The 15,012-nt window shown below is 41.6% G+C and overlaps 1 protein-coding gene across 1 annotated transcript in view; it reads left to right on the forward strand.

Moving 5' to 3' along the window:
- Window positions 1-15,012, forward strand: part of EFCAB5 (EF-hand calcium binding domain 5) — a 36,823-nt gene that overhangs the window by 11,945 nt on the left and 9,866 nt on the right. The window contains exons 4-10 of the mRNA XM_029961391.1: window positions 11-74; window positions 1,845-1,915; window positions 5,360-5,515; window positions 10,192-10,291; window positions 10,990-11,544; window positions 12,642-12,850; window positions 14,056-14,212. Coding sequence (XP_029817251.1) covers window positions 11-74; window positions 1,845-1,915; window positions 5,360-5,515; window positions 10,192-10,291; window positions 10,990-11,544; window positions 12,642-12,850; window positions 14,056-14,212 — 1,312 coding nt within the window. The remainder of the gene's footprint in view (window positions 1-10; window positions 75-1,844; window positions 1,916-5,359; window positions 5,516-10,191; window positions 10,292-10,989; window positions 11,545-12,641; window positions 12,851-14,055; window positions 14,213-15,012) is intronic.

The raw sequence follows: 15,012 nt of genomic DNA on the forward strand, positions 1-15,012 counted from the left end.
TGATTTGTAGGTTCGGAGTGCCCTGAGGTCTTTTCCAGATGTCACTGATTCTATTCCCGAAAAACTGAGAAAAGGTAAGTTTTCAATGTGTCTTCCTTAGGTTTTATTGCTGCCATCTGAATTCTGGTCTGAGCTGTGGGCAAACAGCAAATGGATTTCATAACAGAGGGAGAATCTCTAAGGGTAGTTGCATCAGGATATGAACCACAAATCTACAGACAGATTGGAGGGTCTGAACCACCCTGTGGCTCATTAACATGATCTTGAAAAGAGTGGAAAGAAGTTTAAAAAATCTTTCAGGAGATAGAAAGACCAGATTCAGGCCCTTTCCACTTACATCCTGCATTAGCCAGATGTTGCCATGTACTTATCACTGTTTTTAAGAATCACTGAACCAACCTCCTCCTTCACCTGCCCTATCAGGCAGTGTTTGTCTCATGGGAGGTCTTGGAAATACTGGCATACTGGGAGGTATGGAGCAAAGGTAGGATCAACAATATTAACAGAGTTGTTACCTTTTATGGTTTCAGGGGAAATGCTGAAGTTTACCTAATGCTCCACAAAAGAGCCCATGTCATTGAGCCATTCCTTTAGCCAGTCCCAGACCATCCCAGTGACAGCCCAGGGCCTCTGGATGGGAACACTTGGCTCAGTAACATTTCCATAATTCCTGTCACTTTATATAGCTCACACTTGACCTCCCTGAATGATGAAAATTGAATAGAGCTGGGAACACTGAAGTGGCACCACGAGCCTGCTGCCAGGCTTTCCTGAGCCTGTAATGATCATCAGTGAAAACAGATCTGCCTTCACTGGTTTGGGATGATGAACAGGGCACTCCAGAGTGCATTTCTGCTGGAGTCACCTCTGCCTGGAGCTCGCCCTTGCTCAGCCCTGTCCGTGTCACAGATCTGTTCCTCTGGTCTTGGTAGGATGTTGTGACTGCCAACACAGCCCCTGCTGTGCCCCTGCTGTGGGACAGAGCAAACAGACCCTGGGACATGAGACTGTGAAGGAAATGCCTCCCCAAATGTTTGCTTTGCAGATGCTGGAGGTGCTCTCTGTCCTATTTCACTAATAGTGTGGCTCCATTTCTTAATTCATTTTGTCTAATAGCATCCAATGTACATTAACAGAACATTAAGCTCTGTTTATAGTTTAATAAAGATAATGTACAGTTTAGGAATGTCTTAACCAACAAGAGATAAATGCATTCTATGGTGAATTTTCTCATTACTCCTGATATATTGTAGAAGAAAGAAGAGAAAAATGATGCCAGCAGAAATAGCATGTCTGTGCTCAAAGACCTCATTCAGAAATCTATGTAGATGTTTGATTTCTCTTCTCAGTTCCATTATAGGAGCTCAGAAGCTGACCAAAACATACTTTTGAATATCATCATCAGTAAAAATATTCCCACAGATATTCTTGAGAAAATTACTATGATTTTCAGATTCTACTCTTGCAAAGCAGAACCCATGTCTCCAGTGTTCTAAGGCAGTTTTATCTGTTTGTTAAATCAAAATTCATTTCCTCCCTCACATAATTAGTTTTAAGTACCGTTAAAATCATTGCAATTTGCACCAACTTATGTCAAGAATAAATATGACTCTACAGTTCTGAATAGCTAAATGCAGATTCTCAGCAAGAGATACATGTAAGGAGCAGATTTGGTTGGTCTCTGTACAGTCAGATGCTTCAGCTACTGTGGGATAACCTCAAAAACATGTTTGAGAAGATGAGAAGAAAGTTAATGTAACAGCACAGTGTGCAAAAAAATGTGGACAATATGCAAAATCACAACTGTTGCTTTCTAAACCAATATCCCTTCATTTTTTTACCAGCAATCCAGGACAGGAAGCTGCAAATCTTAAACACATTGGAAGAAACTTTAAAGCTAGAAGAGTTCACAGAGGTGAGAAATGAAATAAGAGCATCTGGTTCAGAGTATGATGTTTATCACAAAGTAGCAGCATTTCCCTGGGGACAGCCCAGAGGAGTAATAAGGGCTGCCCTTCTCCAGCATCCCAGGGAACTGGTTGTATCAGGACATTTCATGTTCCATCTCCATCTCCATCCTCTGCTGCCACATTTCCATTCTGGCCAGCAAAGGGGAAGTGTTTTGCTTTCCTCAGAGCTGCAGCCTGTGCTGCTCTCTGGGAAGTTGCTCTGGGAGCAGTGGTTTTTAGGACATCCCTCCCAGTCCCTCTCTGAAATGCCAAAGCCTTGAATCACTTGTGAATTCAGACTTTGCCTTACCCGCTCAGGGGAGGTTTGGTGTCCCACTGTAACCATCAGCCAATGGCAATCAGTAACATCCTCACAGTATGGTTGTTTCTGATTAGGTTCCATTAACCAGAGAAGAACCAAACCATGATGAACTGGGAGGAGAAGCCCTACCATTTTTGCCCTGAACTATCGCTGGCCTGAACCGTAACCAAACTTCAACAAGTGTCATAAATGTACCTGAAGCATAACCAGGCAGTTTTAAACTCAAAAGCTGTCATTGAGAAATATCAGAACTGTGGTTTTAAGTCATCAAAATCATAAATGTAGTTGGAAGTTTCACCCTATTACTCTACTGTTCCTCAAGTTGAAAATAACCAAATCAGTTCAAACTGTATTTATTGAAAATTCTCCAGGCCAAGGCTTTGCCAGCCACTTCTACCTGCAGCAGAGCTGAATTTTATGGCTGAGTAATTGAACCTGTGAAAAGGGGTGTTTAGAATAGAAATAATGACAGACCCTCATTGCAGCAGTGCTAGTGGGTGCTGTTATAATAATTAAAACCAGAGTATAAAGCAGCTGTGCAGAGACTATTTCCAAGAAACCATGTGTGATTTTTGTGCCTTCTTCCCTCTCAGGAGACTCACATGTTCAATATTTTGCACAGAGATGCATTTTTATGATAACTTGTTGAAGGTTTTTTAAGCATGAAATGAGGAATTTTTGAATTTAACCTCAGAATTACTGCATCTAATTAAGAAAGCGATTGTGGATAATGAGAGCCCAGAGAATTGCTTTTGTCACTGCTATGAAGCATCAATCCATAACCCCTATGGTACATGTATATAATCTCTGAATGAATTCATGCTCCATTAGCATTAGAAAACTGTTTAAAATATGTTTTGTGTACCCTTTATTTTAACTCAATTAAAGATATGACAACGGAGATGAGAAGCACAAAAGACATGGATTGTCAGGCTGTCTGATTTACCAGCAATGTTCTCTCAGAATATATTCTCTGATGCTTCTTCCAGTCCAGTTTTAATTGAATCAAATGATGAGGCTTTCATCACTTCCCTGGGGAACTGTTCCATCATTAGGACAGGGCTGCTTCTAATCCTCAGCTACAATTTACCTTTGTTCCTCCCTTTGCATCATCCACCAAACCCAGAAAGAGAGATGATCTTTTTCCACACTGGTCCGGGCCTTTCCCCATGTGGAAAGCATTGCTTTTAATGGACCTTAAAATTAAATAGCCTCTTTTTTTTTTTTTCTTTCTTGAATTTAGTGCAGCTTTAGGCTACTTCAAGGCCATTAGAAACTCAGTAGAGAGACCTCACACATTGTTTTTGTTGGGCTTGGGGTTTTTTTTCAGACATTCAAAACAGTGGCTGTTGTATTTTTACATCCTTCGTGACAAGCTCGTGGGGTCTTTTATATTAAAAGCATTTAAATCCCAGAGACCAGCCCTTAATAGTTTATTTCACAGGCTTCGTACTCTATAACACACAAACCCCCAGCAGTCTGGCACAAAGCTACTGACACCAAGGGAAAAACTCACACTGCCTTTGCAGGGTTAGAATCAGGCCTTAAAGGTGAGATCATTTTCCCTGATTTTCTAGTGAGATCAGTAGGAACAAGAAGCAAAGATCCATTGTTATTGATGACAACGTGTTCACAAACTACAGCAAAGTCTCTGGATAGCAAGAAGGAATCATGCCAGCTTTCTTCAGAGAGGTGTCAAAATCTCACAGTTAATAATAAATAAATGTATGTTTATTATGTGTACAGTACTTTGCACATCAGCTAAGAAAAGCTTAAGACTATGATGGTGCCTGCTGCCCACATGGCACTTGTAAACAATGTCCTGTGATGCTGTTAGACAGCAGTGTTAGTGCAGGAGCCTTTGGATGTGTCATCAGCATGACATCCAAAATAACAAGCTGCTTGTCCAACCTGCCTCCTCCCATCAGCTGTCACCTTCAAGGTTCCTCTGTCACAGGGCTTTGGGTTGTAACAGCTCTGGAAAGCTGGTGGATGCCCACGGCCCCACCTTCTCTCCAACCACCTACATCCTGTCTTTTTATGCTGCAAGCAGAAACCCCCCACATTGTGTAGGAGTTCTGCTTTCCCACCAGCCACCCCTCAGGCCATTGCTTTTTTTTCTGCTCTTCCTCTTTTCCACTTGTCCCATATATTTGGAAATTATGCAATATAGACATGAATAATTATAACATATATTAATATTTCAGTTTGTTAATGCCTGTGAGGCACTTCAACAAGTCCAAGATGTTGTAGCACTTATATTAGATATCCATACTCTAAAAATGGGCTGTGTTTTGGAAATTCCTCCTTTTAACTGTATGAGTTCCCTGTTAGTGTGGCTGGCTCCAGAAACCTGCTATAATAATTCAGCCCAGGCTTTGGGATTGTGGTTTGTTCTGATGGCCATTATTATTTATGTCATGCACACCACATTTTTAGAACCATATTGCTTTTGCTCATAAAAGCCACATGGCTATAAATCCAAAGTGTTAAAGTGTCTCCAAGGCTGGAACTTAAAATCAATCTCCAGTCAGTAGTATTCCCAGTGTCAGAGGACTTAGGTGACAGCAGGCTCATTTTCAAACGGATTTTTCATGTTTTTATTGTATCCATACTGGTTCTCTAAACACTGAAATTGTGGGCAATGCTCATTTTGTGGCATTTGAGAGTTGAGTGACTGTCAGTTCTGCAAAATCTAATGGCTCAAAATGCCTCCTTGGGAGTAAAGTCAAGAATACTAAATGCTGCAAAAAACCATGGAGAACTTAAATCCTCCCTGAGAAAACCAAGCTTGAGCCATAGGAGGGATCTGATCCAGCATCTCTGAACGCTGAGCAGAATAAATGACCTCTGGGCCAAGAAAGGAGCTGTTGAGGAGGCATTTGTGCAGTGTCCCAGGCTGGTTAGGAGAATATTGTTTCTTCTGAAAGGAAGAACAAAGTAGGCACCAAGTCTGTGTTATGTTCGCAGATTAAACTACAAGTTCTTAAATATTTAATTGCATGCAATAGGTTTTTAGGAGTTCAAATAAAGGTGAAAATACTTGAAGAAAAGCTAACCATTGTACACTGCTGCTTTCTCTCCACAGTTTGTCCTTTCCTGCACAGAGCATGTTTCAAGTGACACATTCCAAGAAATCATGAAATATCTCCATCAATGTGGTGAGGACTTCCAGGAAGCAACAGAACGAGCTCTGTGGAGGCAAAATTTTACTGATCTCTTCCAAGATTGTGATTATGGACAGGTAGGCAGAGCAGCTCTCACTTTCAATGTGGGGATGCTTCCAGTCTGGTATTTCTCTGGGTCACTGCTTGCTTTTTCTTCTTCCCAACTCTAGATACTCTTTTTGTGCTTATTCAGCAGTATTTTGGAGGACAATAGCTGCAGCATGGTCTTCAAGTTCATACTTTAGAGACAGAAACATCCAATTGCCTATAAACTGATGGCTAATTAGAAAGTGAATGACCTAATGGGATTACCTGCTCCCACAGCACAGTTCAGAACTGGGTCTAATTTATCTATTCAGCCATGTTTCAGCAAAGATAACCTGATGTAGATTGACCTTAACAAATGTGCACATTTCTTCAATTATAACATATATTGCATTCATTATGTTGCCTAACTTTATAGATCTTTAGGGCTTCTATCAATAAATCTCATAGTTTAAATTTAAAGTGCAAAATAATCCGCCTTTACAGTCTCTCTGAGAACAGTGCTGTGAACTTCAGCCACAGTTTATGGACAGGAAATTAAAATACAGTAAGTCAGTTACAGAGCTGGAAATGGAACTCAAAAGCCATAATTTGGTTTTCAGCAGCTCTAATCTCTGTCATCCTCTGAGTACACCTGCATCCCCTTAAAAAACAAACAAAAAAGCTAGACTTGTTAGAAAACCAGTAAATTGTAGAAGCTGAAGAATCAATGGCATAAACTATTGCTAAAAACTTGGGCTTCATCCAAAAAGTGTGGTACTTGTTATGAGTAGCCTCAGCTTGCCCGTTGCTGGCTACTACAGAGCAAGCAGATGCCATAATCTTACAGTTTCCTCCCCTACAGAAATTATATATTCCACCCAGCACTCCTCTAGTGATGCTTGCAGAGAGCTACCCAGAGTGAACTGTGCTCTACAGTGTCATGCTAATAATGTCATTACTGCCAAGAGAAAGGAATTACAGAGCTCGTTTCAACACCAATGGAGTGTTTTAGAGAATAGCAGGCAAGCTGCTGTTTCAGGCATGAGGAAAGAAATGTGTCTGCTTCCCAGCTAGAAGACATTTCATTTTCCTAAGGCTCTGTCAGAATGGCTGTGATGAATCCTCCTGGCTACAGTGATACATAAAGCCCAGTCCTATCCTTGCCATGCATTTTGAAAAGACCCCTTCTTTCCTTTCATCTTTTAATGTGACTTTCTTCCTATTATTTCTGTGGCAGTAATCACCATCTCCATGCTACTAATCCCAGTGGAATCTCAGAGGCAAAGAGCCAAAAATACTAACACAACATGAGAGAGCAGCTATCAGCACCAACACCATCTGTGCCCCAAAAAAACTGGTCAGAGCACAGAGTTGTTCTTTCCAGACTCCAAGGTAGCCTTGCTCTGCAAATTGAGTTCACTGAAGTGTTGTGTAGGCCACACAGTTCTTTTTAAACCTGGCCTGGTTTCTTTTGTATGGCTCTACTGTACCCATAGGGGAGATAAAAATGCAAAGTAACCCAAGGACTTCTACCACTTGAATGGGATCCATTACCTGTAGAGCCCATTCTGCAAAGCACAGCAAAGCAGTTGTTTCAGTTCCTAATTTCCATTTGTTTGGTAGCAGGCAGTTATTCTAGTCTGCATGGGGAGTGTGGCTGGCTGCCTCAATGAGCTGCAATTAAGGCCAGAGAGCTGAGAAAGCAGCGTTTAAATTACAGTCAAATTAGAAGGTATCCACATGATCATTATTATGATTTCAAATGAATGCATCCAGAAGGATGGCAGCTCAACAAGGACAGCCTGGACTATACACTGAGGCAGAAACTTCCCCAGACAATCCCACAACACAGTTGGATCACTGCTGTAATACTCCAAAAGGCAATGGCTCTGTGAATTTTAAGCTTATTGTGTCTGTGCTCACTTGTATCAGGTACAGTTTCTTTTATGTATTATAACAGAATCTACATTAATTTTCAGGGATGTTTTAAGCCTGAGACCTTTAAATGAAACTGAATTTGGTCAGAGATTAGTTTTCAAGCTAATGACGTCTGAGACACTCCTGATTACCTTTCTTTCAGAACAGCAACAACAAAGTCTGCTTTCTCATGACCTTTTCTGAGTGTCTGCTCTTCCCATCTTGCTCACGAACAAGCACACTGTGGGGATCAGGATACACACATCACATTTCCAGAAAAACAATCGAGTGGTTAAACACTGACCTATCCCTGATTAAATGGCAAGTCTGGTTTAGTCTGTGTTGCTAAAGGAATTACTCATAGGTCACAGAACATTGCTGAAAACAACTGAGAATCATCACCTGCCAATATCTGGGTGACAAGAAAATGAGGCCAACGTGTTTCAACTCCCTGGGCACTAAAGCTGCCCCAGGTTTTGGGTGGCTGTACAAACACAGGTGTTCCTCTGGTGCTGAGAGGGGAGGCTGGACCTGCCCTGCTCACGAGGTGCAGTACAAAGGGTGGACAGGCAGGAATCTTCAATCAGCCTCCCCAGTCACACAAGAATTGCAAAGAAAAGTCCCCTTTGCTAGTAAATACAGGAATTCAGAAAGACAGCACAGCTGGGGAGAGGAGCTTTCTGTTAAAATGCTTCTCTCTTCTATAGATGTACTGTGGCATCTTCCTCCCAGGGTGAGTTGTAAGGAAAAGTGTCCTGAAATAACAGGGACCTCTGGTAGAGTGGCAAATCTGTATAAATTGTGAATGCTAAAACAAGGAAATATGACCTAGTTCATATTTGGTAATTTCAGCTGTTTTATCTATTTTTATATCTCTTTTAAACAATATATTAAAATAAAGTTATTTGATCCAAATCACAAAAAAATCTCTTAAAAAAACTGAGTTATCTAAATCCTCCAAGTGTATTATTTTAGTATAACAAAAAAGTGCATCTGAATCCCAAGACAACATCCTTATTTTCATCTTAATAGTACTTCATAATTTTCTTAATATTTGTTATATTCTTAATAAGAATAATACTTCATTTATTGATTCCCCTTTTTCATAAAATAAAGTTTTGCATTAGTGCTGCCAACTTCAAGGCAACCAGCAGATGATTGTGACAAGTAACAGCTGAGAAAATTTGAATGGAAAATTAAGTGTGTGTAATGGAAATACTGAATGGAGAATCCAAATATTCCACAGTGACCTGGTAACGTCTTCAAAAACATGTGCTGTGTTTGTGTGGCTACTAAATGGATCAGAACCAGATCTGATATATTCAATTGAAAGATAAATAGCATGAAGAAATGTTTGCATGGGGGCGTGCAAGGTATTTGTATGTTAATGTCAGGAAGATGAAGGTACTGGGAATCAGGGTCTACATCTTGTAAGTTTAGGGACAGAATTCTGTGATGACATTTGTTGTTCCAAACACACTGATGGCTGAAATTCAACCCTAATTTCCAGCAATTTTTTACCAGCAGGAATGAAATTAGCAGAGTCTCAAACACTAAAACTGGACTGAATGGCTTCTTACATTTCAGTTCAGGTCCTTTCTTCAGAATTGGCAATAAACTTTCAGTTCCCTGTAGAGGAAGGTCCTGCAGTACCAGCAAATGTGATGTAATTGTTTAGTTCCAGTATTAACTTCACCAGTAGGTGATGTGTATCTCTCAGTTGTTTCCAAACCTTCTGTTTCTAACTTTTGGTGCCATTAATTACAGATTTAGGTTATAAACAATGCAGTCATCTTGAGCTCATTTCCAGAAAAGATCAGCAAAGTTCTTCCTCTATTTCTTCAGCCTAAGGGCAGGTAAAGTTCACAAGGAATTAAAAGCCTGGTGAATTTTCCATTTTGCAGTTTTTAATCTAAGAACAAAAACGTGAAAAGGAAATCAATAATTCAGATGGAAAGCTACTCGCTACAAATAATGAACTTAAGTAAATCTGTTCCCTAATTAACTACTTTATTTCACTAATGGGAGGGAGATTACAAAGGTGGCAGGACTTAAACAATGACAACAGGAATTCACCATAAAATGGAAAACTTGCAATCGCTTAGATTTGCTTTACTTTTCTAAACCCACAATTTCCTGGTTGGAAATGACCCGTTTCATTGCCTTTTCCTGGGTTTATCGTCTGTGTACACTCACTCTGAGCAACAAGGACTTAATAAACTCTGCACGTTCCTCTGCACTGGAACTGCTGATGCCTCTCTCACCTCTGTGGTCAAATGTCTATGAATTTTTAAAGGAAATTAGGGAGGTTGTCATAATAGCTCGGATTTTTGGACTAATTATGTTCCCAGGCAGCTGCCAATACATCAATCTTCAAAGGAGATGATGGGGCATAAAAGCAAACTACAGTGTGCAGTCACTAAGGTAATACAGCCCATAATAGGTGAAAATTCTTCCATGGTGCTGTCAGGCAATCAATATCTGTCCTGAGAGTATGAAATGTTGAAGCTTTGATCTTTACATGAAGAACCCCTTTGGCAGAACAGCTACAATTATCTAACTGTAATTTGTCAAGGAAGTGCCTGCAAAGTAATATGTGTGGGGAGGGAGTTCCAGCTGAGCCCAGAGAAGAAGTTTTTGCCTCTATGAAATAAATTCGCTTCTTTGAAATCTGTAGTCGTGTTCTGGTAATGGGTGATTTTCAGTCACAGGTAATTCTTAGCTAATGGTGCCTTTGTAGTGCTGCAAATGTTGATGTAAGACCCAAGAACCACAGGAAAAACCCAATAATTATAATCTTTTTATCTAGGTTGGTGTCTTGGATAGACAAAAAATACTGGCCCTGCTGAGGGAGTTCTATGACAGAAGCCCCGTGGCTGACAAGAGGGAACTGTGGGACCCCAGACAATGTGAGTACCTGGGAAGTTTTGGTTGTGGTTAAAACACTAGGAGGTCACACAGGGCTGGATAGTCCATATATGTTTTATAAGTGTTGCTGGAAGTGAACAGGGCCCAAAAAAGGACCCAAATGAATGCTGTGACCCGCCATAATTTGCAAACATGTTTTGCAAACTGTGATGCAACGTTCGGAAATGCTTCAGCATCCAAGAGTTTTCCTTCATACAAAAGTCAGAAGTACTTCAGGATTAAAGAGAGACTTTTCCTGAAACAAATAATCTCTCTTGCTGGGCAATGTTAGAAGTTAATTTGGTGTTTGCACTAAAGTTTCTCCAGGCACATGGAAAGATAAAGAAAAAACATGGGGGATCATCTGCATGAAAGTAAAATATTTTAAAGATATTGGACATTAATTAATTGCTAAGATCAAATGCAGGGCAAGTTACAGGTCTCCTTCTTAATAGGGAGAATTATGAAACATTTATTTCAAAAGAAATGTGGTGTAATAAACAGTAAGAAATGCAGATCTCTGCAGGCAAAGACATTATTCTGAAGTTTTGTGTTTCAGAGACGTGTGTTTGCAGAAGGTACCTTCTGATAGTTTGTATTTGCTTGGCAGTATCTTTTTTGTTTCAGTTTTCTTGTGCAATACTAGAGAACATAATACCAATGCAAACTATCAACTTCCCCATGGTTTTTTCTATTCTAGGGCCAATAATTAAGTTGCAAGAGATTGATCTGGTGGATTTATGGGGAGGCCTTGATGACCAAGCAGCAGAGCCAAGTGATGCTGAAGTGAGCAAGGAAGGTGAGGATGCTGTGTCAGAGGTGAAAGGCACTGGATTTGAGGCTGGTGATTTGGATGGAGGTACCACACACAGTGAGGAACCCAGCTCCCAGGAAGACATCAAAACTGAGAAGGAAGCTGAGCCTGGAAGTGCAGAGAGACAGGATGAAGCTTTCCCAGGATCAGCCTCTGATGGATACAATCTCAGTAGGGATGGAGAACCTGGACCTGAAAAACAGGTGGAGGAAGAGGAATCCAGCCTGGATAGAGAGCCTGAGATGGAAGTAAAAAGTGAAGGAGACACAGATGTAGCAGACATGGATGTCACTGGCTCAGAACAGGGTGCTCCAGCTGCAGAGGCTGTGGAAGAAACCCCTGCAGGAAAAGGGAGTTTTTCAAGGCAGCATAGCAGCCAGTCTGACCAACAGACAAGCTCCGAGACAAGGCTGCTGGATGACAACCTTCTGCATGAGCAGGGTAAAGATATTCTCCTTTATTCTGGCAGACCTTAATCTTTTTCAATGTATACATTTGGACTAGTTTAACTATAGGCTATTTTAAATCCATTTCAAAACCATGTGAGTGCTTTCTGAGTAGAGAAGACTATAAGCTTTGATATCTTCTCAGCATGGTGTTTTCTGCCAAGGTTTCAGAGCATGTTCCTCTCACAGGATGGCAGGTGAGTCACTTTGCTGGTGATCTGTATTCAAGGCACTGAGCAGACACTTTAATTCAAGTAGGGACTTTGTGAAGCAGCAGCATTTTTATAATAAGGAGAAACTTTATGTTCTGTTTCACTCTGTAATATTACTGTAGCAAGACAGGAACCTGAGCATGTTAAATCTAGAAATGACTTTAATAATTTTTAGCCTGTTATTGCCCATAGGGAGATATGATATGAGATCATATAGCAGAAACCTTTTATTTTAATCTCTCACTGTGTTTCCAAAGGATGATCATACTTCATTGTGTACAAAGGCCCTTGTTCCAGGAAGGCTGTGATCAGACAGCTGTGTGTTTCAAAGGGGTACTTTCTTAAACATCCAAGAAGGACCAACCTCCTTGCCAGTGCTCTGTGAACACTCTCTGATGTCTCACAGTTTAGAAAACTGCAAGAACTGGGTCTACATTGCCCAAGCAATCTAGTGACAGACTTATTATGTAAAGGGTTGTAAATCTGATGGTACAGCCCACTGGTACCTACAGCTTTCTGAGTTAACTTCCAGTGTTATGCAGGATGTGCATCCTGCATTGTTTGGGACATGAGGTACCTCAGAGAGTCTTTGTCTCAGACAGCCCCTTGCTGAGTAACAGGAATTTCAGCTCACCTGTGTTCAGAGGTTGACCTGGCTGTACATTGGCATCCATGCCAGACTGGCTCTGAAGAGCTACTATTAGAACAGTATAAGCAGATTAAGGCCTTTACTCAGCATGGAGTCAGCCTGGATTCAGCTGTAATTTCCCTGGATAGGAAGTGCAGGATTGAGGAGTGAGTTGATAGCTGCCACGTGCCTGGCTTTAGGGCAGCGTTTGGCTTTCTGTGACACACTGTGCTTTCTGCCTTTCAGACTCAGGTCCCAGCATGGCACAGATTCAGAACCATCGGGCTCCTTGTACTCAGAGTTCCCTCGGTGCAAGCTGCCTCACCCAGCCACAGTTTGTACAGCTCATGGAGATGTTTGTTGGCCAAGATAGTTCTCTGCCTACTGTGAAGAGGCTTACTGCATTTATCAAAGAAGAGTACAAGCAGACAGAGGAGGAAAAAATGGAACAACTAGAAAAAGTAAATACTGATAAGTTTTGCTGATCCCGTGTCCAAACAAAAACCAAGCAAATGCCTACAGACACTTACAAAGTCAACTGTTAATCTCACACTGGCAGAGTTCTCTGCTTGCAGTCTTGCATCCCCTATTTCTTCAGGAAACCTTTGACCCCTTTGTTTTCATACAGATGCTCCCTCCCTAGCCCTCAGCTCTGGAAGTGATGACAGACTCATCCTGTAAGAGGCTGGCTGTCTGTCCTAGAGCCGGACTCAGTGAGACAACAGTTGATAGTTAATTGTGAAAGAGCCCAAAACATTCCATTCTGCTTATTCACCTTTATAATAGCCAAGAACCTGATCTCTGACCTACTGCACTGGCATGTACACAGGAGGTTGTGGATGTTTGGGGAGGATTTTAAAACAAGTGTGTTTGGGTCTGCTATGTGCATGGCTGCATGTTAGTGTGCATATGCTTCTCTGTGCTTAAGTTACAAGGTGCTCTTGCCATGTGTTGAAAAAAAAATTCCCCTTCCTCCTGCACAGCATCAGGGTGCCCCATATCACTTCAGGTCTGTTGTGTGTCTCTCTGTGGGTCTTTCTAGCTGTGTTTTCCTCAGACCTCTTTCTGGTTTCCCTCTGTGCTGCTGACCTAATTTGAATGAGATATTGGATCTGACAGCTCTCCAGTCCTCACTGAACACAGCACACACTGCCAGTATTTTGGCCTTTGAGAGGATTCCACTCCAGCCAGTTATCCCTCTGTGCTGGGTTTAGAGGACAAATGGTACATGCATTTGCTTGTAGCCCACACACTTCAGGGCAGCACCAGCAAAATAACAATGTACAGAAATACAAACTGTCACATCTCTGGGTGTCACTGACAAGGCTGTGGTTAGTTCTTGCTAGGGAGACATTTGTATTCTGGGAAACTTGCATTTACCTCAGTTGACCTTACCTTAAATCCAGCACAGGCTTCATTTGTTCCCTGTGAAATAACTCTCTGCAGTGCTGGTCCAGCCTGGTAAACTGAACTGTCACCTGTGTTTAGTGTTTCTAAGTATCTCCCAGGTTTAATGATTCATCTGCAGGTCTGAGCCATGTATGTACAGATTTGGCCTGGTCCATAGGAATGATGTGAGTGGCAGAGCACTGCAGTGCCCACACTGTGTAGACACCCAGCATCAGTGTCCAGGAGTTACCCAAGACCAGCTGTTCCTCTGTTGCAGGTTCACCACATGGCTCGGGCGGCCCAACGGAAACTGCTTTTGGAGGCACTCTTTGAAAAGTGGGACAGCAATGGACATGGGTTTCTGGACCTGGAAGAGGTGGATGCTGTTCTGAGCAAATTCATGGGAGGCATGAAAAAAGAGGCCTTGATGAAGGGTAAGGAGACAGCTCTGCTCTGGGAGAACAACTCAGTAGACCTTCAACCATTCAATGACGGTGCTAGTGAGGTTGCTGGCAAGCACCAGTTTGGTTTTGCAAGCAGTCATAAGCATACATGGTATGAGCTGTAAAATGAAAAGGAACAGTTACCCAGACCTGTTTGTTAATGCACAGCTCCATCTCCTCCTTCTGTGCAAGACTCCCAGGCAGAGAAGTAGCTCAGTGCTTTCATGACATTGGGATGTGTTGAACACTTATTTCAGCTGTAATATGCAATGTATACATGTGATATGGCAGTGAAAAAACACACTAAAGCCTGAGGACATGTTTGCACTTTTAGTCTAGTCCATCTGTGTTATCCAGCTATTTTTAATAGATACATTTTACTGTGCTTGCTGCAGGAATGTACCTCACAGGAGAGAACAGCTTTCCCCATGATTCTCAAATAGCTCATAGTAATCCACACTGTCACACAGCTCTCATGAATTAGCAACTTCGAGTCTCCCTTCTCTGTTGGTTCATTTCTCTGAATAAACTTAGCAAATTTGGTCCTTGACAAAATAGACTTGGGTCAGACAGAAGCACTGCAGGTTCACCTGAACCTGTCTGGCAGCCTCATGCATATTAACAAGTGGGTATAAGGTGTTCTGAAATACTGTGTTAGCAATTAAGAACATGTCTGCATGTGTGCTTGGGTGGAGAGGACTGTTTTTTTCATCTCCATGCTCATCTTCATGCTGCTTGTTCTGCTGCAGATCACTAAAAATGGCTTGTTTTGGCAAGCACCAAAACCTGTT

Source organism: Manacus vitellinus, unplaced genomic scaffold, assembly GCF_001715985.3.
Source record: "Manacus vitellinus isolate BGI_N305 unplaced genomic scaffold, ASM171598v3 scaffold_32_pilon, whole genome shotgun sequence".
Taxonomy (NCBI): domain Eukaryota; kingdom Metazoa; phylum Chordata; class Aves; order Passeriformes; family Pipridae; genus Manacus; species Manacus vitellinus.